General features: G+C 31.9%; 2 protein-coding genes across 4 annotated transcripts; both read right to left on the reverse strand.

Annotated features, from left to right (window-relative positions):
• Positions 1-2,269: 2,269 nt before the first annotated feature.
• LOC111627482 (DNA-directed RNA polymerase II subunit RPB1-like) lies at positions 2,270-3,356 on the reverse strand. Of its 3 annotated transcripts, none has more exons than XM_023371058.1 (2): positions 3,038-3,356; positions 2,270-2,932 (listed from the first exon to the last, which is right to left on the reverse strand). In XM_023371058.1, exons 1-2 carry the CDS (start codon positions 3,351-3,353, stop codon positions 2,583-2,585), a joined length of 666 nt encoding a protein of 221 aa, XP_023226826.1. In that variant the 5' UTR covers positions 3,354-3,356; the 3' UTR covers positions 2,270-2,582. The 3 variants fall into 3 exon arrangements, with proteins under 3 accessions (XP_023226826.1, XP_023226825.1, XP_023226824.1); XM_023371057.1 differs by having other exon boundaries at positions 2,270-2,890; positions 2,933-3,356; XM_023371056.1 differs by having other exon boundaries at positions 2,270-2,701; positions 2,744-3,356.
• A 5,374-nt stretch (positions 3,357-8,730) lies between these two features.
• On the reverse strand, positions 8,731-9,716 carry LOC111627485 (DNA-directed RNA polymerase II subunit 1-like). Its single transcript, XM_023371061.1, has 2 exons — positions 9,017-9,716; positions 8,731-8,893 (listed from the first exon to the last, which is right to left on the reverse strand). The coding sequence occupies exon 1, from the start codon at positions 9,671-9,673 to the stop codon at positions 9,041-9,043; it is 633 nt and encodes a 210-aa protein (XP_023226829.1). The 5' UTR covers positions 9,674-9,716; the 3' UTR covers positions 8,731-8,893; positions 9,017-9,040.
• Between the last annotated feature and the right edge of the window lie 5,400 nt (positions 9,717-15,116).

Below are 15,116 nucleotides of genomic sequence, written 5' to 3' on the forward strand. Positions count from 1 at the left end.
ACGACTCAGTTGCTATCAGGAAAAGTATGATTTACAGGAGAAAACCACTACTAATTTCAGATGGAAAGAAGATATTTTAAATTAAATAAACTAAAAGATATGATTAAAAATTGCAGTCCGGCATTGTTACCATGTAACAATAAATTGTAACATGGTATATTGAACACTTTCTATCCTCGCGTGGTTAAAAATTTTATCGTTTTTTACATTGACGATAATTTGATGGCATCTCGATTATTATTCTCGTGATATTTTGGTTATTTTGTCGTACTACATTTTAGGCCTAAAGAGTATGGCAGATACTCGAGAAATGTTCAACTAACATAATTTGTATATTATACATATTATTATTTTACTTCTCTAATAGACGATTATTAAATAATAGTCCTTTTGTTCGATGTGTCTGAAATTTCACAGCGAAAGCTAAGAATGATATCCAGATAATTAAGAAAATTTAAACGCAGAATACAATAAAAAAAATAATGATAACCACGTGTATATAATCTAAGATATTTTCTATCTATTTAGTTGTCAAATACCATGTGTTTGGACATTCTATGGAACACGTGAAGAAAACACCGTCTTCCTTGTGCAACCGATATCATCCAATAACATCACGGCAATAATTAATAGAAACACAGGCTTGAGGGCGGAATTCAGAGTAGTAGTTATGCACGAGATTTAAAAAGTGAGTGTGTGTCGAATTGTCATACCGTTGTTTTAATGATTAATCATTTCGTCATTCACGAAACACTGCTGGACAAAACATGTCGTGACTTTCCCTAAATTGCTGTTATGTCATTATTTGGTTGAGCAATCGATGGGACTTTAAAATTAATGGCTCAAGAGAACTTAAGTCTGCTTCTATTAACTGACACAAAAGCCAAATATTATACTTATATGCGATCCATCTATAAAGATTTATTTAACCTTTACGGATAGATTTACGAAATCAACAAAGTTGATCTGAAAATTTTTATGGAAAGAATTTCATAAATTTCAGAAAGAAATGAACCAGTTGTTTGAACAAATAACTATTTTTTTGAAATTGAAATTTTAGACAAGATGTTCGAGGTCAAAGTTCTTTGTGCAAAGTCTACGAGCCGATTGCCACTTGTATGTTGGTCGTCAATCGAGTTTCTGAACGTTATCAACTTGCATTGATATTTGCAAGAATTTTTTATTCTAATTATTACAACGGGCCTTTAATATGTATTGTATGCGGCCTCATATGTGCGATTTAACTGATTGCTAGTGTTGGTAGGCAGCTATTCGTAGCTGTTGGTATTTTAAAGATTTCTTGGCATTTTTCTTGACATCACTAAAGAAACCATCTGAAGAACGAGTAACAATTAACCTGCACATAAACATTTTTTTCGTGTACTTAATGACTCGACCTGGCAGACAGTTGCTTACACTATTTACGGTATGTTTTCTATGCAATAAAAAAATATCAATGTTCTTATACATATTGCATGTTCGCCACGTCATTTCTTTAGTTATTTCTTTAGTTTGTCGCCGAGTACGGACACAGTATTCGAACAAACGAATATACAACAGAAACGTGAATTCAATTCATATACATGTATAGGCTATATGTGAGAGGCCGGGGGTTACAGTGCAAAACTCGAAACCCTTTTTCTGACGTCGGGACGGTAAGTCCTCGTTCAATTTTCACTGAATGGCTTGTTTTCTTTGTTTACAGTCGGAGGTGGGAAAATCGTAAAATTTTCCTTTCTTGTAAGATGTGACACCAGTTAAGATAAATTAATAAGATTATAAATAAAAGACGAGTATTATCGCCATTATACTCGTCTAAAGATTGACTTTAATATCTAGTTAGAGGGCGGAATCGAATGGCGAGGTCGCTGGTAAATCGAAAAAGTGTCCGTTTCTCCAATAATAACAGGTTGACTGGTTGACAAAATAACATATTTAATATAGAAATAAAGCGGATTACAAGATTCTTCTATGTTCAATAATTAAGATTTAAACGATAACAACTATCTACATAATTATACGCTAGGCCGAGAGAGTGTGTTTACAATTTAAATTACAATACTTCGGGATGATTCGTTGTTACCCGATCCGGTTTCTATGGATCGTCCGCGAAACTGGATCGGAAGTCGGCGATCTGTAGGGAAATTAGACAAGATTACAGATTGACAAGAAATTAGACGTGGAAACAAGACAGAATAAAGAAAAGTTTCTTATAATTTCCCTGTTTTGCGAATTTACGGAAAAACAACTCCCCGAATCTCACACTATATATACTTGCATAATGAATTTATTATTGCAAAGAATTCTTCGTAATACAAAATATCCAGTCAGTAATATACACCATTAGATATTTTACTACTTCTTTCAATATTTTTTTTTCGTCCTTCTTCTTCAGAAGGCAAATTACGTATCATTTCCACTGTTCGATAAGAACATCTACAAGAAGAGTTGAAATTTTAAAAAAGTTATAAATGACATTAATTAATATTTAGTTTATGTATAGAATACTACATCATATAAAACGTATTTATTGTTTTTGTAAAAATAAACTGTTCTTATCAATTGGTCTCCCGGAACTTTTTCTATTTTCCGGGAACTCTTGGTACCAAAGCTTGATCTCTTGGCGAATACGCTTGGCTTCTTGGTGTATCTTTACCATCTACTGGTGAATATGCTTGGTCTCTTGGTAAATATGCTGGATTTCTTGGAGAATATGGTCTGTGCTTGGGCGGATATACTGGATTTCTTGGAGAATATGGTCTGTGCTTTGGTGGATATGCTTGCTCAATTGGATAGTATGCTTGGTTTCCTGGAGAATATGCTTGGTCTCTTGGTGAATATGCTATATTTATTGGTGAATCTGCTTGATCTCTTGGTAAATATGCTGGATTTCTTGGAGAATATGGTCTGTGCTTGGGTGGATATACAGGATTTCTTGGAGAATATGGTCTGTGCTTTGGCGGATATGCTTTCTCAATTGGATAGTATGCTTGGTTTCCTGGAAAATATGCTTGGTCTCTTGGTGAATATGCTGGATTTCTTGGAGAATATGGTCTGTGCTTTGGCGGATATGCTTGGTCTCTTGGCGAATACAGTTGATTTCTCGGTAAATATGCTATTGGTGAATATGCTATAGGTGAATATGCGTAGAATCTTGGTGAATTTATTTGGTTTCTGGTTGGCACGGACGCTCTACTTATGAACAGAGCATAACGATCAGGAACAAGATAAGCATACATCCTTCTGTTCCAGTCTAAATCAGACTTGTAGCCAAGTCCTCTGTTTCTTCCATAACGTTGGGCTTGACTTATACTTAATGCCGCAAGGATAAGTAAAGTTATGAATTTCTCCATTATTTCTCTCGCTGTGTGAATAAATTGGATGACTACTGGCCGCTTTTATATGTTCAGTTATCGTAATCAAGAATGCTTACCAGTAATTGAATACAGTGTTGTTGCATATAATAATATTTTTCTCGGAAACAATCTCAAATTTTAAGAAATCAAAAAAGAATAATAAATTCATATTAATTTTAGACAAAATTATTTAATTAAATCTTATGATATTGTTAATATTATATTTGTATTTCGAAGAAATTTATACGAAAGAAATAATTTAATATTTTAATCGAAATGAAATTTTATATATAAATTCGTCCTGTCAGATTATGGATTTCTATAAAATGTTTCTTTTATTATAATTTTTACTTATAGTAATAAATTTATAAGGCAGGATCACGTTACAAACAAAGACATTTTTAAATTCGCATGTCTTATATCAAGCTTAATTATTTTTCAAATTATTCATGCCAATGTTCTGAACTTAATTGGTTTCAATTTGAAAATATTGTACACCTATAAATTCTCACTGTCATTTGTCTGTATGTCAGTCTGACTGTCCTTTCGAGAACGGAGTTACATAGACGAAAGTCAGGACCAAATATGGAAAGCTTAGAAGCAGGTGGCATCGATGATAACTGTATAAAATATTCCAGTTTATACTGAAAGTCACGTTATTTCAATTCAAATTTTTCCTGAAAAGAGTTGGGACTCTATTGCTAAGAGAAATAGTATGATGTACAGGGGCAAGACACTACTAATTTGAGGCGAAGAAAGTATATTTTAAATTGATTAAATAAAAAATATGATTAAAAATAGCAACTCGGCATTGTCAATAAATAACTGCTTGTTTATTTTAAGGAAATGAAGTAAATTTATTTTAGTTAGCATTAATTTTCAAATGCCTGATGAAATAATATACTGAGCTGTTCATAAAACTATAAGAAATCGGTAAATATGATAATTCTCTTTTTATACCCAAAATATTAACGAAATTGTGTGAAAAGTTGCATGCTAACCATTTGCTCTGACTTGTTACTGCCAAAGATTCGTTATTTCTATTATATGCTAGACTGTATGATTTGTTAATACGAGTATTATGCCATGGTGAGAGAAGTCAACGCAACGCAATTCCGTCTGCCAAACGGAGGATGTTTTCCGGGTGAACTTTTATAAGCAACTGGACCTCATTGAGGTGAACAGGAGAAAGCCAGGAAAATTTACTTGACGTATTCATTGGTATGGCTCAAACCCACGAGTACCAATTCATTCGGCTACTGCTGGACTGATATAAAGTAATACAGAGCATATTCGTCGTGTCATGTTATACAGGAATACAGACAAATATGCAGTAAGTGTTAATATCCTCTTAAAGTTCATACGTACAGTATTATAGAAGAATAGCAAAAAGTGTTCGATTTGCAAAAAGTAAAATAAAAATGAAACAAATCAGCCGAAAGATCATTACCTAAAAGTAAAACATTAAAATAATTTTCATATTTTCAAAATACATATAGTGTGTAAATTCTGATAGTTGCATTAAGAGGATTTTGACGCATAAATTAGTTTATTATAATATCAAAGTTAAACAATGTAATTTTGTGCATATTAACGAGATGTTAACGTATAAATATACAAATGAGTTGCTGCGTTATATGCGTCGTCACGAAGAAACTTTACAGTGATAAGAAACTCCGTGTTGTCCACCTGCTGAAGAAAACTTATTCTGTTGTGAAAATAGCATTAGGAATTGGTGTCGGCATTCCAGTGTATCCAGAATAAAAAATAGTGAGTTATCGTATTCGTAAAAACAGTCTCAGCATTTTGTGTATTATTTCGACCCGGTTCTCGGTCCTCTGATTACCTACAAGTCTGGTTTATTTTATGTGAGCATGATTTCGCACCAAATACTCCGTGCCAATTTGCAACTTTTGACATGTACTCCTTCATACCTCTAAGGTGTGCGGCCGTTGACAGCTGCGAAATTGTAGAGACGAGGCATAATCTTTTCGATAAATTAGAACTGTAATTAAAAATTGCAGCTCGGCAATATCAATAAATAATTGTTTGTTTAAAAAAGAAATTAGTAAAATAGTAAACAAGAATAGAAACAGAAAAATATTATCATGAGACAAAAACGCAAAAAATTATTTTAAAAATTACAATTTAATTTAAAAAATTTTTTAAAGAAAATAACCTTTACAAGAGCAGATAAAGCTAAACAACTAATTTTGGTGGAAAATAAATGGGAAAAAAGGAAAATCTTGGAAATACAGTGAAACAGTGAAGTGCTCGTTATGCGAGGTACTCGCTTAACGAGCACCTCGCATAACGAGTGTTTTGCATAAAGAGCAAATAAGCTTATTAGAAATGACTCGCTTAACGAGTGAAGTTTCGCATAACGAGTGACGAGGAAAGGGGAAATCCTTGATTGTGGGCATGCTCCATTATGCTATTATCTGTGAATTATTCTTAATGCAAATCGAATTCGCATTTCACGTTGGTTCATTCCGTGCTTGAAGAAAAGATGATGATGATTCACGCTTCTTAAACAATATATATTGTATAATTGAATAAACTTTATACGTAAAATACCGTATTTACTCGCGTATAAGACAATCTCGCATATAGGACAAGATGCGAGTTTCAAGATCAAAATAAAGAAAATTAGATTTATTAATACAATTCAAAGTTTATTCGTTAAATCACAAACAAATTATCATCAAATGCAAGCAACCATGTTTTCTTGAAACTATCACCTTTTGTCTACTGGGACTCGCCACTCCGAAGGTTCGTTACAATTCTCCTCTTTTTCACTCTTACTCCACAAATCATCGTCCTCTGGTCTGTTGAGTGAATTCAAAATGCGGTATTTCCTCAATTACTGCTATCAGCTTTTGAAGATTGCTTTTCCACACACCTGATACCCATTTAGCAAAACCCAAAGATTATAATACACGTAACAGAAAAAAAGTTTATTTTTAATGATTCAGAATGTACAAATATTTATCAGAAATACCAATTTAACAAATATGATAATACAGTAGAGCGTCGTTTATCCGAAAGTCGGTTATCCGAAAGAATTCCAGTTGGCAAATTTAAATATTCGCTAGTGCTGTGGCGCTGCAATCTTTGGCTATGTCTTGGGCTACTCAAATATTTTACGTTTTTGATACTAAATTAACTTCTGAAGTAGAGTAGAGCGTCGTTTATCCGAATCAATTGGGGACTGGGGTTGTTCAGATAATTTATTTTTCGAGTAACCAATTATGTACGAAAAAATATATTAATTTATCCCGTGTTCAAATTTTCCTCCGTTGCGTGTCGCTTCGCGTTGAATTTTCGTCGATGTTAAGCCTAACGAAGACTATTGTATCGTTAAAAATTATTTTTTTATTTTGTACAAACAAAATAAATATATTGAAAAATATAAAAACAATAAAAAATTATACTTCAGAAGTTAATTTAGTATCAAAAACGTAAAATATTTGAGTAGCCGAAGACATAGCCAAAGATTACAGCGCCACAGCACTGGCGAAAATTTAAATTTGTCGACTGGAATTCTTTCGGATAACCGACCTTCGGATAAACGACGCTCTACTGTATGATTTTTTATTGTTTTTATATTTTTCAATATATTTATTTTGTTTGTACAAAATAAAAAAATAATTTTTAACGATACGATAGCCACGATTATTATTTTAAAAAGTTTACGTTAGGCTTAACATCGACGAAATTCAACGCGAAGCGACACGCAACGGAGAAAAATTTCAACACGACATAGGTTAATATATTTTTTCGTAGATAATCGGTTATCCGAAAAATAAGTTATGCAAACAACCCCAGCCCCCAATTGATTCGGATAAACGACGCTCTACTGTAACTACATTTATAATCATTGCTAAGTGACCAGCTATTTTCGGATCATCCACCTTAATTTCGATAGCACTCTGGTATAATGGCAGCGTGAACTATACATTGTTCACAGAAATTATTGCAAAAACGCAAAAAATCCTTCGCTCACGCGTATAGGACTACCTAGGTTTTTGAAGCAAAGAAAAATGAATGAAAACCTCGTCTTATAAGCAAATAATTATTATACACCAATAAAATATAAAAAACTCACTTTAGTATATCCGCATGTAGTAAGGAAAACACTTGATTTTTCGCGAATATGTGTAATTTGAAAAGTCCGATTAGTGACGAAGCCGGAATTTTGTAATTCGATTTTTGCGACCAGGTGTTTGAGGTCAAAATTCTCTATGTAAAGTGTACGAAGTGTACGAGCAGATTGCCGCTTCGATGTTGGTCGCCTGCAACGTGTGAATCCAGTTTCCAATTGTTGTCAACTTACATAATATCTGCCACAATTTTTTATTTTGATTTATACGACAGGTTTTTAGTTAATGTGCATGGCCTGCACATGTGCGATTTAACTGATTCCTGAATTTGGTAGGCAGCTGTTGATGTTTTAAACGTTTCTTGGCATTTTTCTTTGTTATGACGTTGTACAACATGTCTGTCATTGACGAACCTTAGAGATTTCAACTGCTTTAGAAAGAACGTCATAAGCGTGTCACCACATTTATGTTTTTGTGTAAAACCGAAACAGAAAAACCTACGTGGCGGAGCTGAGCTACGATTCATAGAAATTACCTAGTAATAGTCCAAATTGTTTTATGTTTTTATGAAGCCATAACATATTGAATCCAATATTTCTATGATAAATAAAATTTCGATTTATGCAATATTTTAGAATGATAAACAACTAATCCTTTCTGATAAGTACAAAATTTTTTGAAGAGAACAATTCACACATGGAACACACCAGTAATTGATTACGTCAACTTTATACATACATTCAAAAGTCTGTAATAAAGGACAAAAGAGGAGCAGAAGACTCGAATGCGTTGTCTTGAATAATAAAGTTAGCATAATCAATTACAGCTGTTTCCTGTGTAAATTGTTCTATTCTAGTTCTATTCAGAAAAAAAGTATGCTCAAAAGTTACTGATTAATGAAACAATCGAAAGAACGAGTTTCAATTAAACAGCAAATGATCATTTTTTTCATGTAGTTAATGACTCGACCAGGCTTACACTATGCACATTATGTTCTCTATTACGACCAATAAATATCAATGTCCTTGTTGATAATGTCACTAGCTACACTTATACCTACAATACATACTGTTTGTTCGCTAAGTAAGATATGTCTCGGAAGGTATTTATGTCTGATACTTTTTAGTTTCTATTTTCTAGTTTTTCTAGTTCATATTTTCTAGTTTTCTAGTTCGAATACCACGTGCACCGAGTATGGGCACGTGGTATTCGAACAAACGAATATACAGCAAAAACGTGAATTCAATTCATTTACATACAGAGGCTACATATATTTGCATAATGAATTTATTATAGCAAAGAATTCTTCGTAATACAAAATATTCACCCAGCAATATACATCATTAGATATTTCACTATTTCCTGCAATATTTTTTCTCGTTCTTTTTCAGAAGGTAAATTACGTATATGATTTCTTTCCACTGATAAGAACATCTACAAGAAGAGTTGAAATTTTAAAAAAGTTATAAATAACATTAATTAATATTTAGTTTATGTATAGAATACTACATTATATAAAACGTATTTATTGTTTTTGTAAAAATAAATTGTTCTTACCAATTGGTCTCCCGGAAGTTTTTTCTATTTTCCGGGAACTCTTGGTACAAAAGCTTGATCTCTTGGCGAATATGCTTGTTTTCTTGGTATACATGGTCCGTGCATTGGTGGATATGATCGGTCTATTGGTGAATATGCTTGATTTCTTGGTATAGGTGGTCCATCTTTTGGTGAATATGCTTGGTTTCTTGGTTTAGGTGGTCCATCTTTTGGTGAATATGCTTGGTTTCTTGGTATAGGTGGTCCATCTTTTGGTGAATATGCTTGGTTCCTTGGTATATGTGGTCCATTTATTGATGAATATGCTTGGTTTCTTGGTATAGGTGGTCCATCTTTTGGTGAATATGCTTGGTTTCTTGGTATATGTGGTCCATTTATTGATGAATATGCTTGGTTTCTTGGTATAGGAAATCCATTTATTGATGAATATGCTTGGTTTCTTGGTATATGTGGTTCATTTTTTGGTGAATATGCTTGGTTTCTTAGCACTAACACACTACTCATAAACGGATCATAACGGCCAGGACCAGGATATGCATACATCTTTCTGTTCCAATCTGCATCAGAATTGTAGCCAAGTTTTTTGTTTCTTCCATAATGTTGGGCTTGACTTATACTTAATGCTGCAAGGATAAGTAAAATTATGAATTTCTCCATTATTTCTCTTGCTATGACTAAATCAGAAGACTGCTGGACGTTTTTATATGTACAGTTATTGTAATCAAGGATGTTTACCGGTAATTGAATACAATGTTGTTGCGTATAAAATATTTTTCTAGGAAACAATTGCAAATTTTAAGAAATCAGTAAAATAATAAATTAATATTAGTTTTATACAAAATTATTTAATTAAATCTTACGGTGTTATAAATATAATCATTGTACTTTAAAGAAAATTATACGAAACAAATAATTTAAACAAATAATCGAAATTAAATATTAAGTATAAATTTGTCGTGATAAATTGTAAAATTCTATAAATTGTTTTCTTTCTTATAATTTTTAATTAAAGTAATAAATTTATCAAAGGCAAAATCACGTTACAAACAAAAACTTTTCTGAATTCTCATGTCTTATATCAAGCATAATTATTTTCCAAATTATTCGTGTTAATGTTCTAAAGTTAATTGGTTTCAATTTGAAAATATTGTAGGTCTATAAATTCTCACTGTCATTTGTCTGTATGTCAGTCTAACTGTTTTTTTTTTTTTTTGATAACGAAGTTAGATAGATGTAAGTCGAGACCAGATATGAAAAGCGTAGGAGCAGGAGACTCCAATTAACGATCTAAAATATCTTGGGTTTCAACGAAAGTCACGTTGTTTCAATTGAAATTTTTCCTGAAAGGAGTTAGACATATGTCTTATACGACTCTATTTCTAAGAGGAATACGAATAGTACAATGAACTGTACAGGAGAAGACTACTAATTTGAGGTAAATAGCGTATAATTTAAATCAAACACATAAAACGGCGAAGCCATTCTTGAAACAAGATTGTCTCAGGGAGCTCGAGCAATGCATGTGCAAATTTCGCACTTGCGGCTGTTTGTAGAAACTTGTCTTAGGATTTTGTGTTTTATTTTGACCCGGTTCTCAGTCCCCTGACTACCTACAAGTCTGGTTTATTTAATGTGCGTATGATTTCTGCACGAAATATTCTGTGTCAAATTGCAATTTCTGACATGTACTCTTTCATACCTTTAATGTGTGCAGCCATTGACAGCAGTGCGATTGTAGAGACGAGACATAGTTTCGTTAATAAATTAATAATATGATTAAAAATTGCAGCTCGGCATTGTCGCGATGTCATAATAAATAATTGCTAAATAAATAAATAATAAACTTTTTATAACAATACAAGTCGACCCCCCTATAACACTGTTGATTTTTCCGTTTTATATGAATTCCATGTTGTACGAGTCACTTAGATTTTACAAATACGTGTGCTGCGCTGTGAACAGCTCACGTATTTGTAAAAGCTAAGTGACTCGTACAACATGGAATTCATATAAAACGGAAAAATCAACAGTGTTATAGGGGGTCGACTTGTATTTCAAAACAGCGCGCCATTTTAAAATATCGTTATAAAAAGTTTTCATTGGCTTTTTTTATTCTGGGTAACGTTTAAGATGAAAGTCATTCTTTTCCATACAATTTTATTGTTACAAGCTTAAAATTAAGCCGTAAAAATAAAATATCTTTAAGAGGAAACCGCTGTAAAGTTTGATCGATTTACCCCAATGTTTTCGCCGGAATCTCATTAATAAGAAGGAAGGCTTAAGTTTAAATTTTGAGCTTTTCAGACCCAGTGTTTCTTCTCTAGCAGCGTCTGCTGTGCCGGATAAAGAAAAATAATACAGCATTATTGGCTATTTTCGCACTTTTCAGTTTCTTATATTTTGGCAACCACTTTACAGAAAATCTTGAAATTTTATACATTATATAAAAAACAATTTTCTTTCGAACGAAATACATTTGAAATTATTTCGGATTTTGGGGAGTGTAGAAATCGATGCCCGAAGTCGGCAACTATGACTCCTGTATATAGTATAATTAGTCCGTGACTTTTTTTACTTGGCAGGTAGTCATTTCTACCCCTCTTGAATTTATTTATAAAATATGTCTTCAAAATCAAAATAAAATATGATGAAACATTCTAAATATGTTAATATTCAAAATCAAAATAGAATTTTGGTTTGGTTTGATTTACAACGAATTCAAACAGAATTTGAATTTAAACTCGTTACTGCAAACGAATTCGGTCTATGTTATAGAAGTTGTTTACAGGAAAATATCACTAGGAAATTAATGCAGAATGTCGCAGGAATTAATTAAGTTGATGTATTTTTCTGAAGACCAGGAATAAAAAGAAGAAATATTACAAACAATTTTATAACTTTACCAATATAACAGTAAAAACTATGAAGATTCTAAAGAATTTCGAAAATTCGAAGATTTTATACTTTTCTTTATTCTACTTAAGTGTTATTACCGGAATATCGAGAAAAGAAATTTTGTCATAGACATTCTTCATAAAGTTTATTGTTTTTAAATTTATGCAAATGTCAGTAGATTTTTATGGCAAGGCCGTTGACTAGCCGATTGCAGTTTAATGCATCCCATCTTCGTATCCCATTCGTGTGTATTCGCTCTAATGTATGAAACAGAAATTTTTACTGTCACTCCTTCGATACAGAGCTCTGTTTGGTGATCACAAATAGTATGAAATAAAAATTGAATCTCGTTAAAAGATGCATTAAGAATGATAAAATCGGATGTAATGAAATCAGAAAAACAAATCTGACAATACAAAATACGAATGAGTATGGGCCACTTCAAGATCCTTTGAACTGTTTAAGTGTATTGATGAGAGCACTTCTTCAAATTAGCTTGAATGAACTGGTAAAAGATTTCTCCGTTAACGGTAAACAAAGTTTAAATACGACCATTTGTTTTTCTTATAGTGCGATTAAGTGATTTGGGACTGATTAACAATCTGAAACAAAGCGTATTGCAGCCTGCACAACTGGAGCATTTATGTGGTTGTAGAGTAAGAAAAGTGATGTACCATAATTGGAATTTAACTCCTTCAATACATTTGTTTTGCTTCAAATGCAACTAAGAAATTCACAAAAAAAAATTTTTATATGAAATAATTATTTACGCTTAAACGGGAATCTGACATCCAAAAAAATAATTTCCGTTGGGAAATAATCCCCGCGAAATAAAAACCCCTCCAAAAAGTGTTTTTGCAAAAAAAGTATATAAGAAAATAAACATAATTTAAAATAAATGCTTTTGTTTGAAAAATATAGCTGTAATCATTGTTATTCTTTTGTTTAACAAGGCGTGAAATTTCACATGTGTAGTTTACATTGTTTACAAAGTGGTTGACCTTGAGAACAGCTCAAGTCTGCTTTCCCGGGCAGTTTTCATGTACGCTTTAGGGGAATACTGGTTTAAAGCACGAGGGGAGCTAACTTACTGCATCTGTTCAAATATAACATAATATTGTCGATTTTTATGCTATTAAATTAGAAGGGGACCGAAAAAAAGGTATGGGGAAAAAATTCTACTGTACAAAAAACAAAAAAAACCTGCTGATGTAATAAAAACATCCAATAGCGTTTAAAAAAATTTTACCTAAATCAAATCTGTGAAAAAGAAGTTTAGAAAGATTTAATTAATTTGATTAAAAAACTCCCATAAAAACAATAGCGCGATTAATTACGTAATTAATAAAAAGTCATAAAATATTTTTGCAGTTATATACAAAATATACAGTTCATAAATTAATAATATTGATGTATGTTTAAAAATTTTTACATGTTATCATTTCAAAAACTGCGGAAATGACAGTCGCCCAGTTAACCGCCGCCCACTTGACTATGGCCCATTGTGAATCGTTCAGTTCTTGTGTACTCCAATTTTGTTTACCCTGTTTAAAGCTTAATATCTCCCGTGCTGCTTTTCGCAAATTTCTGAAATTTTCCAGAGAAGTTTCTGTATTGGAGTTAGTGCTATTAAATTTTTCGCATTTAAAGGTCGACAGGATAGGGAGGGAGATAAGTATTGATAGATCATGCGTATCTCGAGTAGGATCGAACTTAATGACGATTTTACTCGTTACCAGCATTTATAATTTTTTATAAAATTTATCCCTACCCTCAAAATTAAGCTTTTTCACATTTAATAATACTTAAAAATATTTTTAAAAAATTTTTTTAAATATGATAACAGATGCAAATGTTGTAGGGAAAGTTAAACACCTGGTTGCTGGATATTATAAAATTACTGTACTTTCATTGAGTTTCAGGTGGACAGTATTTATAAGTTTAACGAAGGCAGCTTATATACACTTGGCAGACCTTTCAATAAAGGTTAGTTAAAGACCGTCAAATATTATAATCAATTAAATCAACCAACTGCTTTTGGGGGGCTCAGATTCAAATTTTTCTGAAGCCAGGAATAAATGATCGGATGGCCGAAAGAATTGTAACTGGCAAATTTTTTTCTGGTAACACAATGCTTTTTAGCTACAGTTTAAGTGTAGAAATAAATAACAGTAGCCAAAGTGAACATGATGAAAGCATAAACTTATTAAGCGTATTGTTAAGCTGAAAGGGCTTAGCTACCTCATAAACCCTCCTCTAGATAAAATTTTAAATTTCTACAATGAATCACATAGTTTGTTTTATCAAAAGAGTGGAGATTAATTTTTAATTTTATTACCATTAGTGTATTTTAAATTTAGTTTATTTAATACTGATTTTTGATAATTAGATAATAAACCATACCGGATATTAACATGCTCGAAAACTAATGGTAAATCATTATGTCTATCATGAATACTTTTGGGATATTTTAAATCCATTTCTAAGATATATCCGGTGTTATTTTCATCTAATATGTTACATATGTCTAAATTTTTCTGTAATACGCTTCTTGTCTAGTCTTGTGTTCAATTATACTAGCGCTATGACAGCTTTTCCTTTTTTGCAACACTTAATATACCATCAGTCAGAAAGAGGACAAACTAGAAAATTATAACTATTTCCCTGAGGAGTATGCATTTCAGACATTAAGTAACCTTTTCAACTCGGTTTGATATAACTGTTTAAGGAATAATGCATACAAGTTAGCATAAAAATTTTGCAATGTTACAAAATATGTAAAAGATTTTTAAACTTACATGATTACAAGAAGCACAGGAAGTTGCGACGATGGATACAATATGGATGATGATTATTAATTAACAGGTATTTGCTAAGACAATAATTAAGATGGAAATGATTTATAAAATCAAAAATGTTAAACATAGATGTAAAAAAGGTTTTGAACTTACAGCAAATACAACGGTTCTATACATAACATTGTAAGGTAAACAATATACATAATAAAGTACACAGTTAAAACTATAAAATTTGAAACCGTGACATCGTATACTGTAAACTATTAAATGATGAAGTACAATAAGTGCACCGTTAAAAAAATAAGAATGAAAAATTATTTACTGTAGAATCGTAAACTATGGAATGATTCACAGAAATAACAAGATAATAGCCGCCATTTACCTGTTGATCTAAACACTCCCCCTTC

Source organism: Centruroides sculpturatus, unplaced genomic scaffold (genome assembly GCF_000671375.1).
Source record: "Centruroides sculpturatus isolate CEXI.00-Female unplaced genomic scaffold, Cexi_2.0 scaffold562, whole genome shotgun sequence".
NCBI lineage: Eukaryota > Metazoa > Arthropoda > Arachnida > Scorpiones > Buthidae > Centruroides > Centruroides sculpturatus.